The 14,786-nt window shown below is 34.3% G+C and overlaps 1 protein-coding gene across 3 annotated transcripts in view; it reads right to left on the bottom strand.

The window, feature by feature from the left end:
* Positions 1-14,786, bottom strand: part of PIK3C2A (phosphatidylinositol-4-phosphate 3-kinase catalytic subunit type 2 alpha) — a 109,059-nt gene that overhangs the window by 16,106 nt on the left and 78,167 nt on the right. For all 3 annotated transcript variants that reach the window (XM_058546049.1, XM_058546050.1, XM_058546051.1), the window contains exons 14-22: positions 13,198-13,309; positions 12,646-12,791; positions 10,884-11,072; positions 10,305-10,398; positions 9,718-9,812; positions 9,172-9,352; positions 5,867-5,971; positions 4,583-4,675; positions 2,939-3,068 (exon numbers count right to left, since the gene is read on the bottom strand). In XM_058546049.1, the coding sequence (XP_058402032.1) occupies positions 2,939-3,068; positions 4,583-4,675; positions 5,867-5,971; positions 9,172-9,352; positions 9,718-9,812; positions 10,305-10,398; positions 10,884-11,072; positions 12,646-12,791; positions 13,198-13,309 (1,145 nt within the window). The remainder of the gene's footprint in view (positions 1-2,938; positions 3,069-4,582; positions 4,676-5,866; positions 5,972-9,171; positions 9,353-9,717; positions 9,813-10,304; positions 10,399-10,883; positions 11,073-12,645; positions 12,792-13,197; positions 13,310-14,786) is intronic.

A 14,786-nucleotide genomic window follows, 5' to 3' on the forward strand; every position in this document is an offset into this window, starting at 1 on the left:
GCTGGCCCCAGTACCTGCATCTTGATCCTATGATTATGTTTAATCAAATTTTTAACATACACACAAATTTCTAATTTCATAATCAAATATACATATGCACAAATTACTAGGTACAAAACAATGGACCAAAGGTCCATAGATAGACGAAGTACTACATCTATGTAAGACATGGTCCCTGCCCTGTGACGTTTTTAACAAGCACCTCAGTCTATAGTAATCCCTCCCTTCTCCAGATTCAGCAATTGTCTTTAATACTCACCAGACATTTACTGCATGTTTTGTATCTTCCCCACTGGATTGATTTTAAGTTCCCTTAGGGCAGAGACCATATCTTACATTGCAGTACTTTGTCTATCTTATGACCTTTGCTCCATTGTTTTGTACCCATTAATTTGTACATATGAGGTGCTGGTAAAAACTTCACAGAGGGGGCCAGCCTTGTGTAGTGGTTAAGTTTGTGTACTCCGCTTTGGCAGCCTGGGGTTCACGGGTTCAGATCCCAGGCGCGGACCTACACACCACACATCAAGCCATGCTGTGGCGGCGTCCCAGATACAAAATAGAGGAAGATGGGCACAGATGTTAGCTCAGGGCCAATCTTCCTCAGAGCAAAAAAAAAAAAAAAAAAAAAAACCCACAAAAACTTCACAGAGGATGTGGATGTGATTTCTTCATTTGAAAAATAAGGACACAGTGAGATAACACAAGTGGAAAATTTAGCACAGAGCAAGGCACAAAGTAAGCACTCAACCGTTAGTTAGAAACAACATAAAACACAAGATGAATTTGATTGTCTCCAAAGTTACATAGAATTCCCTAAGAAGGAAGAGTAAATTCAACTATATGAAATATGTGTGGTGAGAGAAAAACTAATCTAATGAAATGGTAGGCTCTCATTGACGAATCTTGCTTGATAAAACAACTTCCATCTTACAAGTTATACGAAAAACAACCAGCAAGAATTCTTAAATTGACCTGATTTCCTTTTTGAGAAAATAAAGTTTGTATATCCTAACCCGAGAAAAGAAAGTAATAAGCCTCTCATGCTGTCCTGATGGATAAAATGGAGAAATGTGGAGTGGTTGATAACATAATGAAATAGATGAGTAACCAAGTAAAATACAGTACTCCAAAATTTGGCAATCACCCAAAGGGAGCTCTCGTGCGAGATGGCACAAGGGTTTGTCCTTGGCCCTCTCTTAGTAAACATTTTTTTTCCAATGACTTAGCAGAAACTACAGAATATACGTTCTTCACATCAGTTCATGACAAACTGAGAGGTTCAATGACAGATAACAAAACTCAGATTTTAAAAAGAACTCAGAGGCTGAAAAGTAATGGATCAAATGTAAGAAGAAAGTTAATAATTAAGTTACATTTGTGTCTAAGACATAAAATGTACAAGTATAGAATGTTCAAGACGTGGTTTAGCAGGAGCTAGTATGATGGTTTTATTTGTGAATAAGCTCCACACATGTGACACTTTGCCCATTCTTCTGCATTCTACAAAATCCAGATGCCATTCTTAGAGACTATGGATCACTTGACACCTTTACAATGAGAACAATCAGATGATAAGGTAATTTAAAGTCACATATGACAAATGGCTAAAGAACATGGAACTCAGGATCTGAGGCCACGATACTGGTCATCATGAAGAAGGATTTGACTTAATTATACGATAGTCTGTGAACAGAACTAGAACTGATGGGTAGAAGACACCAGGAGTCAGTTCCCATTCAGCTGAATATAATAAAGAACTCTACAGCTATCAGAGCTATCCAGGATAGGATGGACTACCTTGAAATGCAGTGAATTCCCTTCGCTATGGGCATTTAAGCATAAATTGAATGGCAAATATTAGAAGGATAATTAGATAAGATAATCTTTCAGGTGACTTCCTAGGGTCTATGATTAGAATCTGTGAAGTACTTCTTTTTTTGTTTTGTTTTGTTTTGTGAGGAGGACCAGCCCTGAGATAACATCCAATGCCAATCCTCCTCTTTTTTGCTGAGGAAGACTGGCCCTGGGCTAACATCCATGCCCATCTTCCTCTACTTTATATGGGACGCCACCACAGCATGGCTTAACAAGCGGTGCGTTGGTGCACACCCGGGGTCCGAACTGGCGAACCCTGGGCTGCTGCAGCGGAGCACACGCACTTAACTGCTTGCGCCACCGGGCCGGCCCCTGTGAAGTAGTTCTTATTTCCAACAACCATAGGTGATCTTTCCCTCCTTTAAAATCCCATAGCACTGCCTTTGTAATTCTGTTAGAGCTTTCTTCTCATTAAAGTATTTCTAGTTACTTGTATATGTCTTTAACTGCTTCCCTCTAAAATATAGGCACTACACCTTACCAGCATTTTGCAGATAGATGGTAGAAATGCAACAAACATCTGTTGAGTAAGAATGATGATAATGGTTGCAATTTATTGAGCACCTAGTATGCAGCAGATACTGGGGTGTTTTACATTCATTATCTCCTTTAATTATCGCAATATTTCTATGAGTGTAGTACTATTATTATTCACAGTTAACTATTATTATTCGCAGTTAACATATATGAAAAAAACTTATTCAATAAACAATAAGATGAAGTCTGCTCTTAGTAGGGAAAAAACCATTATTTTATTCTGCAGAAATGAAATCAAAATTGGTTTCACTTAGATATGGCCTTACTTTTAAGTTAAAAGATAAAGACCATAAAGTCCCCATTGGGTCACTTAATGGACACCTCTGGTTACTGCAAAGCATTTATTAGGGCTACTCATTGAATTGTTTGATTGTGAGCAAATGAATCAATAAAGTAACACTAAATTAAAATAAGGAACTACTGAGATCATAGTGTACCAGCATCAGGACCCTCAGGGCAGGAACACTGTGCCCTAAGTTCATAGAAAAAAAATAAGACACCAAGACACAGCTAACAGAGTTACCTCGATCTCTGCCAGTTGAGAGACATTTGAAAATCACCATTCTCAGATCTAGTCCTTCTTTAAGCCAGATCTTGTCCATAATCTTTATCATCTGTAAAGCTAACATATCTTGCCGAAGATCTTCACCAACCTTGAAATCAAGGAAATAAAATAAAACTGTACCTTTCCAAAAGACTTAACAGATTACATACTATAAACGGGGGGTAGGGGGGAATTGCAAAAAAGAGTGAAGAATGGAGAAGAAGAAAACTGCCTTTTTATTCTTCTGCAGCATCCTAGAGAAAGTTACTTAACCTCTTGATGTCTCAATTTACTGAACTGTACACTTTAAAAGGTTGGGTTTTATGGTATGTGAATTACATTTAATTTTTTAAAAGGGCAATATGGGGGATCTTTGTGATGATCAAAATATTCCATGTTTTTTTTTTGCTGAGGAAGATTTGCCCTGAGCCAACACCTGTTGCCAATCTTCCCCTTTTTGTTTGAGGAAGATTCGCCCTGAGCTAACATCTGTGCCAATCTTCCTCTGTTTTGTATGTGGGCCCCAGCACGGCTACCGACAAGTGGTGTAGGTCGGTGCCCAGGAACCAAACCTGGGCTGCCAAAGCAGAGCATGCCAAACTTAACCACTAGGCCACAGGGCTAGTCCCAAAATATTCCATATCTTGACTGCATCAATGCCAACATCCTGATTGTGATATTGTACCACAGTTTTGCAAGATGTTTCCATTGAGGGAAACTGAGTAAAGGGTACACAGGGTCACTATATAATTTCTTACAATGGACTATGAATCTATAATTATCTTAAAATAAAGAGTATACTTAAAAAAAAAGTTAATTCTCCCAAAATGAATTAATTCTAACTGGTATCACATCAAGTTTTCATTTTCTTTTTTAAATTGGATACAATAACTTTAAAACACATAATGATGAATACATTTTTAAGACTAGCCAAGAAAATTAAGAAAAAAAAATAAAGGAGGGGATTTGCCTTAACAAATATTAAAACTCAACATATAAAATTTCCATATTCAAACAGATGGTACTGTTTTAGGAAAAGGCAAATACATCAGTAAAATAAAATAAGAGTCCAAAACCAGATCTGAGTATATGGGAACTTGCTATACATATCAAAGGTGGTTCAAGAGAAGCTATCTTTATGAACCACTACTAATCAAACTCATTGAATTAACTAACTCTCCATTCTTTCTTCAAAATATACTAATTATGATCACAACACACAGAATTTTGACTGGTAACAGATTCCTCTGTTAAGTACTCCACTCCTGCTGCTTGCCACAGATAAGTTATGTTTCCAAAAACCAGTGCCACTGCTCACGGTTTGGGGTTTTGCAATGCACAACTCTAGCGGGTACCATTCACATCACAGTCTGCGTGAAAGGCACTGCCTGGAGTTATGATGTGCTCAACCAGCATAGCCATACGCAGCAGTTCTAGCCCAGAGTTGCATTTGTTCCCAAATCTATTTGGAAACAGTTTATGTCAGTGATAATTTTTCACATAATTAATCAATTTAATTAAATATTAAATAAACAAAATTACTTTTGCAATTTTTGGAAAAAGAATTTGAGAACAGACTTTTTAAAGTACCATTTAAAAACAAAGTAACCTTATTTTTCTTACCTTAAACATGACATTAATTTCTTCTCCCATTGGATCAGCATTCACCATTGTGACTTTTAGGGGCACAGCATTAGAACTGAAGAAGGAACATGACTACAAATGCAACAAGTTACGCATTATGAAGATAACACTGGAATAAAAATGGTTTTGAGATTTTTTTTGTCCTAGGCATGTCTCCTTTCACTTGTTCCTCTGAATTATGGCAAATGAAATAACACATGTGAACTGCTTTTTGGATTATCTAGCAGATAAAACGTATATAAAAATACTTTTTGAAAACTTCAACATAGCATATACGAGTAAAATATCATCTACTACTCTCTAGGCAGGGAAACAAAACCTTAAAAATTTGAGACAGAAACAATTAAATGTTTGAGCTTTTGTAATAATTCTTCAACAGAGCACAAAATTTTATATTCTTTTATCTTTCCTCTAAATTGATGAGATCTGGAATGAGATCTCTACTTCTATTTATGGTACTATTATAATTAATAATCAGCCATGGAATCAAATAGTAACACTAAATTTAACAATTTCATTAGCAAAGATCAAATCTTATTTTAAAATGAATCTGGTTAAAAAACTAATTTAAGACAGAGACCAATTTGAGGGAAACAACAAACAAAACCCAAGGGGAAAATTCACCCCCTCAATGACATAATTATACAACTCAGGCACCCACCGTTAAATTTCAGTGAAGAGTAGCCATATGTCAACTTCAAGAAAATCAAATCTGAGACTTCTTTATGGATAGTTCTACCCTAGTCTTTCACAATCATAGACACTAATGGATGAATTAATTGGTGGCTTTTGCTGAAGTGATGTTAGAGAACAATCCACTATTGTATTACTACTAGCCCAGTTCAAAATATAATTACTCAATTTTGATGATTTCTCAACTACTTTCTGATGGCTCTAAAAAGTGCTATAAACCTGGGAAGAGTCTATCTGGCTATTCACAAGGGAAGAAAAAAAAATACCTAACTGTAACTGGGTAGTTTTATCATTGAAATCACAACATATGCCTCTCATGTAGCTATTATACCATAGTAAAAAAAATTTCAAGGTAGTAAATAATTTTACACTATTTTTTTCCCCAAGAATGGTGATTAGGTAAAAATATACTGAGATAAATATGGATCTTACAAACAGACATCCATAAATACTTACAACCAACCTATGCACATTTTATCCTCATTTGCCTTAGGTATACTTGCCCGTTTGCCTTATTTCTACCCATTATTTTGAAATGTAATATGAACTTATAAGTATTTTATGTGTCACCTTAATATTTAATTCTTTTGCCACAAGACTTGGATTGAGAGGGAGACGGCATTTATTTTTCAGAAAAAAGGACTGTACTCGTTCCATACTCCTTTGGAGGACAACCTAGGAAAAGAGATTGATACTGTAAGTACATAATGAAAATGAATACCTATTTTTAAGACAACAAAACTATGATGTGGACCCAATTTTTAAAATGCCCAATTGTCAAACGGTCAAAGTTGTTGTTAAAGAAAGCTAATTTTTACTATAAAAATGAAATTATAATGGGCAAAGGCTATAAACATAGGGGGAAAAGTACATATTGTCATATTTAACATATTAGTTAAAACTCACTAAGATTCAAAGAAATAGAAATTAAACAAAAATAAGATGCAATTTTTCACCTAACATATTAAAAATTTAAGATAACATCTAGTGCTGACAACAGGGGTGGGAAACAGATACTTTCATAACCTATTGGTAGGGAGGGAGGTACATACAGGTATAGGTTTTTTTTTTGGTAGAGCAATCTAACAGAAACTATTATAAATAAAAATGTATATAGCTCTTGAGTCAGCCATTTCACCTGCAGGAATATCCTATAAAGAAATATTTGCCAAAACCTATACACTAAAGTTTATCACAGGACTGTTTGGAAAAAGAAAAATGTGTTAACAACCTACACTGAAGTAACGGTTCATAATTTACGTTACAATACCTTGCACTATTATGTACTCATTAAGAAACATGAAGTATAACTATATTTACTGACATGAATTCTCCAAAATGAAGTAAAAAAAAAGCAATCTGAAAAAAAAAAGTGTAATTGCTGAAAGAAACTAAAGATCTAAACAAATGGAAGACATCCAGTGTTCATGAACTAACTGGAAGATTTAATATTAGTAAGACTGCAATATTTCCCAAATCGATCCAAAGATTCAATATAATTCTTATCAAAATTCCAACTGCCTTTTTGCAGAAATGGAAAGCTGACCCTAAAATTCATACAGAATTGCAAGGGACTTCTGAATAGCCAAAACTATCTTGTAAAAGAACAAAGTTGGAGGACTCATACTTCCTGATTTCAAAACTTACTACAAAGCTGCAGTAATGAAAACAGTATGGCATAAGGAAAGACATATAGATCAACAGAACAGAATCGAGAGTCCAGAAATAAATCCATATTATTTATGGTCAACTGGTTTTCAACAAGGGTGCCGAGATCATTCAATGGGAAAGAATAGTCTCTTCAACAAATGTACTGGGACAACTGGATAACCACATGTAAAAGAATGAAGTTGGACCCTTATCTCATACCATATAAAAAAAATACAAAATGGATCAAAGACTTAAATACAAAAACAACTATAAAACTCTGAGAAGAAAAAATAGGTGTACATCTTTGTGACCTTGGATTTGACAATGAATTCTTAGATCTGATATCAAAAGTATAAGCAACAAGGGGCCGGCCCGGTGGCGCAAGCGGTTAAGTGCGCGCGCTCCGCTGCGGCGGCCCGGGGTTCGCTGGTTCGGATCCCGGGCGCGCACCGACGCACTGCTTGGTAAGCCATGCTGTGGCGGCGTCCCATATAAAGTGGAGGAAGATAGGCACAGATGTTAGCCCAGGGCCGTCTTCCTCAGCAAAAAAAGAGGAGGATTGGCGGATGTTAGCTCAGGGCTGATCTCCTCACACACAAAAAAAAAAAAAAAAAAAAAAGTATAAGCAACAAAAGAAAAAATAAATTAGAATTCATAAAATCAAAAACTTTTGTGCATCAAAGGACACTATCAAGGAAATAAAAAGATAATCCTCAGAATGAGAAAGAATATTTGCAAATAGTATATGTGAGAAGGGTCTGGCATTCAGAATATATAAAGAACTCTGACAATTCAACAACAAAAAGATAAATCAATTAAAAAAGGACTTAGAAAAGAAATTTTTCCAAAGAAGATATACAAATGGCCAACCAAGACATGAAAATGTGCTCAAAATCATTAGTCATTAGGGAAATGCAAATCAAAACCACAATGAGATATCAATTCACACCCACTAAGATGACTATAACAATAAAATAAGAAAAAAACAGAAAATGACAACTGTTGGTAAGGATGTGGAGAAACTGGAACCCTCATACGTTGCTGATAGGAATATAAAATGGTGCAGCTGCTTTGGAAAACAGTTTGATGGTTCCTCAAAAAGTTAAACACAGAATTGCTCTATGACCCAGTAATTCCACTCCAAGGTAAAGTGAAAACAGGTGTTCAAACAAAAACTTATACACGAATATTCACAGCAGTATTATTCATAATAGCCAAATAGTAGAAGCAAGCCAAATGTCCATCAACTGATGAATGAATAAACAAAATGTGGTATTATTCACACAATGGAACATTATTCAGCCATAAAAAGGAATGAAGTACTTACACATGCTACAATATGGATGAACCTTGAAAACATTAGGCTAAGTAAAAGAAACCAGACACAAAAGACCACATATTGTATGACTCCATTTACATGAACTTTCCAGAATAGGCAAATCATAAAGATAGAAAGCAGATTAGTGCTTACCAGAGCCTGGGAGGAAAGGGGGATGAGGAATAAGTAGTTAGTGGGTACAGACTTTCTTTCTGGTGTGATGAAAATATTCTGGAATTAGACAGTGGGGGTGGTTGCACAACAATGTGAATGTACTAAAAGCCAATGAATTGTATACTTTAAAACGGTTAAAGTGGTGAATTTTATGTTATGTGAATTCTACCACCACCACCAACATATTATATATATATATATATATATATATGTTTCTATAAAAAATTTTTTAAAAACTCCAAAAATTTGTATATGTACATAAGTATATATATGTGTAAAGTCATATAAAATGAACAAGAAGGACATATAGCAAATTATAAACAATAGATACCTACAGGGAGAAAATGAAACTGGAAAAGTCTTAATTTTTTATTCTATAAACTTCTTCATTATTTGGATTTTTTAAACATTAGCATCAATTCATACTTTTATTACTTTTACCATTACAAAAAAGTTAAAAAGCAAAATAATGAAAAAGAAACTCAAGAGAACAATTTTGACCAGATAGGAATTAATAAGCATGGGAATTAAAAAGCACTGATTTTCTGAGTTTGGTTATGAAATCTATTCTTACAGATTTTAAATAACCTTTGAATTCATTTGCACAAAACCACAGAGGTGTAGTTAAGAGTTCTATTGAGTGTCTATCGATAAAAAATAACAACTTAACTTGTCAGCAGTGTAAAGGTCCTTTAACATCAAAATATTTATGTTCCCTCTTACGGGTACATACCTGTCTGGCTGATCCACTAGCTTGCCTTACTTTTTCTGCTACTCCTCCTAAAAGCTGTACAAGTTTTGTCTGCTTCAAAAGTTCTTCTCTGAGTCCTTTTCCTCCTACTGAGAGGAGAGCACCCAAAACATGTTCATATCGGGCACCAAACTGTGCATCATGCAGGGCATCCCTGAGGAGCCTAATACAGCAAAATATTTATGTCAGCCACTTCTGAGAACTGGATGAATGTCTCCAAAAATCAATTTAACAAGTTCAATTTTTGGTATCTAGGAATTTATTTTAAGCTATATAAGCAAGTAAAAACTCATTCACTATTATAGAGCTCTAACATGCCAAATATCTTTGCAAGAGAAGGTTTTGTTATTTTTAGTTTTATTTCTAAGGACATAAAAATTCAGCTTCCTTATAATAATGCCTTCAATAAAACATCTGCTATCCACAGTAAGTAAGTAAGTGTGAACATAGCGTTTAGACTTTCAGAGTATGTCCTCTCTATAAATACTAGGACTGGAAGTAAAGTACTTAAGAAAATTTATATCTTACCAATATAAATTGTGTGCTATCTGTATATTTCCCAATGCTCTGGACAAAAGAAAGTGCACCAATGAACTATTCAAGTAAATTTCATATTTCAAAGCCTACACATAAAGGAAAATCAGAATTACTAGTGGTCAAACTCATACTACATTGTTAGGATAAAATTATCAAAAGAGAAACTATACAAGGCAAATATTACTCTTGTTGATTAAAGATGGTATTGATAAAAATGAAACAGATGAATTAACTTGGGCTAAATTAATGAAATCAAGCAGAAAAGTATAGACCTGGGAATAACATTCATTAGCTAAGTTTAAATGGCCAGTAAAGAAAAATCAAAGAAAAGCTCAAGTCTGGTTTGTTCTGAGAATCTAAAAAGTCCGAAAATTAAAAATCCAGGTACATATATATAATAGTCAAGTGAGGCAGCTGACAATAGTGGAAAAAAATTCACACTAAATCCAAATGCAATGCACCTCAACATTCCCACACTACAAAAGTACTTTTAATCAAGAAGGGGGATCCCTTAGCAAGTTTGCTATTCATAAAACCTAGGAGGAGAGTAAGGATAAGTAATCTAGTAAAAAATTCACCTGCACAAACTGTGGAAGAAGATCTGTTAGCTCATCATCACTAATAGCCTTGATCCAGGTCACAGCTAGGGACCTCACTTCCTGATCAGCAAATCTAGAAAAATACCACAAAATCAAGATTTGACGGTGATTTTTTTCTAATGAAGCCATATTTCCTGAAAACACAATTTCAATCTATTTCTGACAAAGAATATTCAAATATCTCTTTATTCAAAAGCAATGTGTTTCTTATGTTTTTTAGGAAGAAAATCTTACTGTGCCATACAAATGCAATTTCAGAATTGTTTAGAAACCTTAAGCTTAAGAAAATTAATTTTGGCCCACATCATAAAAATATAACAAGTTATTCAAAATTTACAACCTAGCTCTCTCTTTTGGTTAGCTTTAAATGATATGACATCCCTTTTTAATAACCTCAATGCAAAAGATATCTTTGTAGAAATGTACATTTATATTTTTATATTGTATTGAATCGCTTTCATGTTAAAACAAAGGGAAGTATTCCTGCAACATAATACCTTACTGGAAAAACTGACAACAATAAAATGGAGCAAATAAATTCAGTCACAGTTGACTTACTTTGAATCAAGAAGCTCTAACGCAGTCAGTGGATGCAATGGAGGCCACTGCCGAAGTAATGAGTAAATTTTGGCAAGATTAACCCATTTCCAGTTTGGGGCACATGCTAATACTTTCGGAAGACAATTTGGGTGTTTGAAGCAGTAATAACGTTTCTCCCACAAAAAGGCTTTATCTTCTTTAGAAAGTCTGCATACATAACGATTAAATTACTTCTCAATGATATCATAATGACAGTTATAGTCTCAATGATTAAAAATACAAAGAAGAAATTTATTCATTTCAGAACAGCCAGTCTTGGAAGAATCATTAATACTAATTTGGAATGGAAAAATGCAAACACAAATACAGCAAACACCACTAATTTACACTAATTTGAGAAATAAAAAGAAATCATTCTGCCTTGATAAAAGAGTCCTAGTTATGAAAATGAAGGATAATTCAGTACAATAAAAATTTATTGAGGTCTAACCAGGTGCCAGGCACTAGGAATCAGAGTCAAATAAGCAGAACCCACCCTACGAGACAGCAAGGATTTCATCCATTTTATACCAATAAAATCAAATGTCATGCAAAAAAACAAATGCTATCACAAAATTTTAGAAGATGATTATACAGCTCAACTGAAGAATATTCAAAATAAAATGGACTTGTTTTGGAGATCCTAATTTAATCTTAATGACAAATGTTTATGTGAATGAAATATTTCACTATTTTACTACCCATCCATCTTACATATTTGTACATACACCTATAACTTCATTCTTAATAGTTACATAATACTCCATTGGATAAATGTACCATAATTTAACCCTTATTGATGAACATTCCCTATCAGTTTTACAATAATCCAAATACTGCAATGAATATTCTTGTCTCCATAAGCAAATATAATATAAAAGGGTTTTCTCTAAGATATATAACTAACTGGAAGTGGAATTGCTAGGTCACAGACTATGCACATTGTACCCTTTATAGATTTTGCCAAATTGTTCCCCAAAAGCTTTTTAGAGCTCCACCAACAGTATAATTCCCATTTTTCCTCATCAACACTTCATATGATGACACATTTTAATTTTCAACAATCTGATGTATGTGAAATGGCATCTTGTATTAATTTACATTTCCTTGATTACTGAGAGGTTAAACACCTTTTCAGATGTTTAAAAGGCATTGTAGGGGCCAGCCCCGTGGTGTAGTGGTTAAGTTTGGCACCCTTCGCTTTGGTGGCCTGGGTTTGCGGATTTGGATCCCAGGCGCAGACCCCTAACACTCGTCAGCCAGGCTGTGGCGGTGACCCACGTATAAAGTAGAGGAAGACTGGCACAGATGTTAGCTCAGGGCTAATCTTCCTCAAGGAAAAAAAAGAAGGCATTGTATTTCTTTTCCAAAGAATTACCAATTCATATTCTTTGTGTACTTTACTACTGAGTTGTCGATTTTCTATTGATATGAAAAGGTTCTTTATATAATAAGGAAATTAATCTACTGATATTTACCGTAAATATAGTTCCCAATCTGTTGTTTGCCTTTTGATCATGTAAAAAGTTTGACTTGTACAAATTGCTAAAATTTGATGCAGTCATATGGTCTATAAAAAGACTTTTTAATTATTTAAAAATAATTAAAAACAGAAATAGAAAACTTTCCATACCAAGAACATTGCTAAACCATGAATTAAATCAGGGCATTTAATAAAACCATTAACTTGAGCTTTACATTGTAAGAGATACCCAGGCAAAACAGAACCAAAGGAGCATACCCAAGTGATGAGTCTCTGTGAAGAATATCAAGAAGTTTCCCTTTTATATCATTCTCCAATGTTTCTAAGTTGTTTTGCTGTATAATGCTTCTATCAACTTGAGGAGTGGTATAAATGATATCAAATGTAGGAGAAGGAAAATCAACCTTAAAAATTTAACAGAAGTTGATCAAATTACAGCTGAACAGTCCACATATTTGCCACATTAACTTCTTTGTCTTTGAGAAAATTGATTTTTCTTAGCCATGAGGGTGACTTTCAGATTGAATATTAAATTAATGCTTCTTGTCCTTTTGTTGAAAGTGATTACCATTGTTGGTAATTATCAATAGCACATATATTGCTGGGATGGGTACAAGTGCATTTTTTTTTTTTTTTTTACTGTTTCTTAGAAACAGGAAATGGTTTATTGACATTTAAATTGAAGACAGATCCTAAGACTGAAACAAGGTAGTTAGGCTTCTTTAGTAACAACCCAAATCATGGTATACATATACTTTTTATAAAGAAATTTAAATTTAAACCTCTCCACATGTCAAGAAGTACCATTACCTGTAACACTATTCTTTCCATCACATATCCTTTTTTGGGGACTGTTCCAGGAATAGGATTTGTATGTGACGAAGTCCAAAGATATAGAAGCTTTGTTCCACATGTTAAAAACCTTCATGAATATAAACAGAATACTGTGGTTTTCATTTTAAAAACTAATTCAAAACTCACAACACACGGTAATGAATTTGAAATGTTAGTATTCAAACATTTATTAAGCATTCCCCATATAAAAAGAATATCATCTTTAAGAACATATCAGGAGTCACTCTCCATAGTGTACAGATACTTTAGGTAAATGTATTTGAAGCTGGAACAAAGGGAGGGAGAATGAAAGAATGTATCTTGGGAGGAATGGGGTTGAGAACAGAACACAAGATAGGTAAAGACCCAAAGTCACCTCTCCCCAAAACAACTTCTACAAATAGGAAGGTGAAGGATAGTCTTTGAACATCATCTACAAAGGCATACATCTCAAGGTGGTGGTTTGGATTACAGAACTACTCCCTGACTTTTACCATAAGAACAAAAACACACGCCAAAAAAACCAGTACCTACTTTGTGACAAAGCACTAATCATCTGAGATGAGAAGTTATATCTGTGCCCTAGGCTAGGGGTCAGCAAACTTTTTTCTATAAAGGGCCGGACAGCAAATATTTTGGGCTTTCTGGGCCATACAATCTCTGTCGCAGACACTCAACTCTGCTGGTATAGTGCAAAAGTAGTCATAAACAATACATAACAAATGTGTTCTAACAAAACTGTATTTACAAAAAAACAGGCAGTGGGCTGGAGTATGCTGACCCTTGCCCTACACTACCAATTTATGGCCTGCCTATGTTAAAAACATTTATCAATAAAGATAACGATATATCTTTATGCAGAAGAAATTTCTAAAAAATAACTGTATAAATAACTGTATAAATAAATGAACTACCTGTATATAAAAGCAGAAAACTATACACTTCATCAAACTTTGCTCATTTTATTCAAACAGCAAACATGCCTTCCAAAACTAGACTCCAATCTCAATGTTTTCTCTTGCAGGTTAACAGCCTTTAAATTTTTGACATATTCTATCCCATCCTTTTTAGAACCACCCTCACCTCCTACTAGATTATTTTAAGGCAAATTCCAATCTTATTATTTCATCTGTAAATACTTTTATATATCTCTAAACAATAAACACTTTTATTTTAAAAGAAGTACAATACCATTACCACTCCTAAAATAATTAACAATAATTACTTAAAATCTTTAGCTAGCTAGTCAGTATTCAAATTTCCCTAATTGTCTCATAATTTTTTTCCTTTTTTAGTTTGTTCAAATAAGAATCCAAGCAAGGTCCAACACTTGTATTTGGTTGATATGTCTTTTTAAGTATCTTTTAATTCAAGGGTCAACAAACTCCAGCCTGTCCATCTGGTTTTGTAAATAAACTTTCATTAGAACAAAGCCACACTCATTCATTTACATACCATCACTGCTTTTGCCTTTGCTTTTGCATTTGTGGCAGAGACTATATGACCTGCAAAGCCTAAACTACTTCTATCTGGTCCCCTTTACAGAAAAAGTTTGTTGACTCTTG

This window comes from Diceros bicornis, chromosome 7, assembly GCF_020826845.1.
Source record: "Diceros bicornis minor isolate mBicDic1 chromosome 7, mDicBic1.mat.cur, whole genome shotgun sequence".
Classification (NCBI taxonomy): domain Eukaryota; kingdom Metazoa; phylum Chordata; class Mammalia; order Perissodactyla; family Rhinocerotidae; genus Diceros; species Diceros bicornis.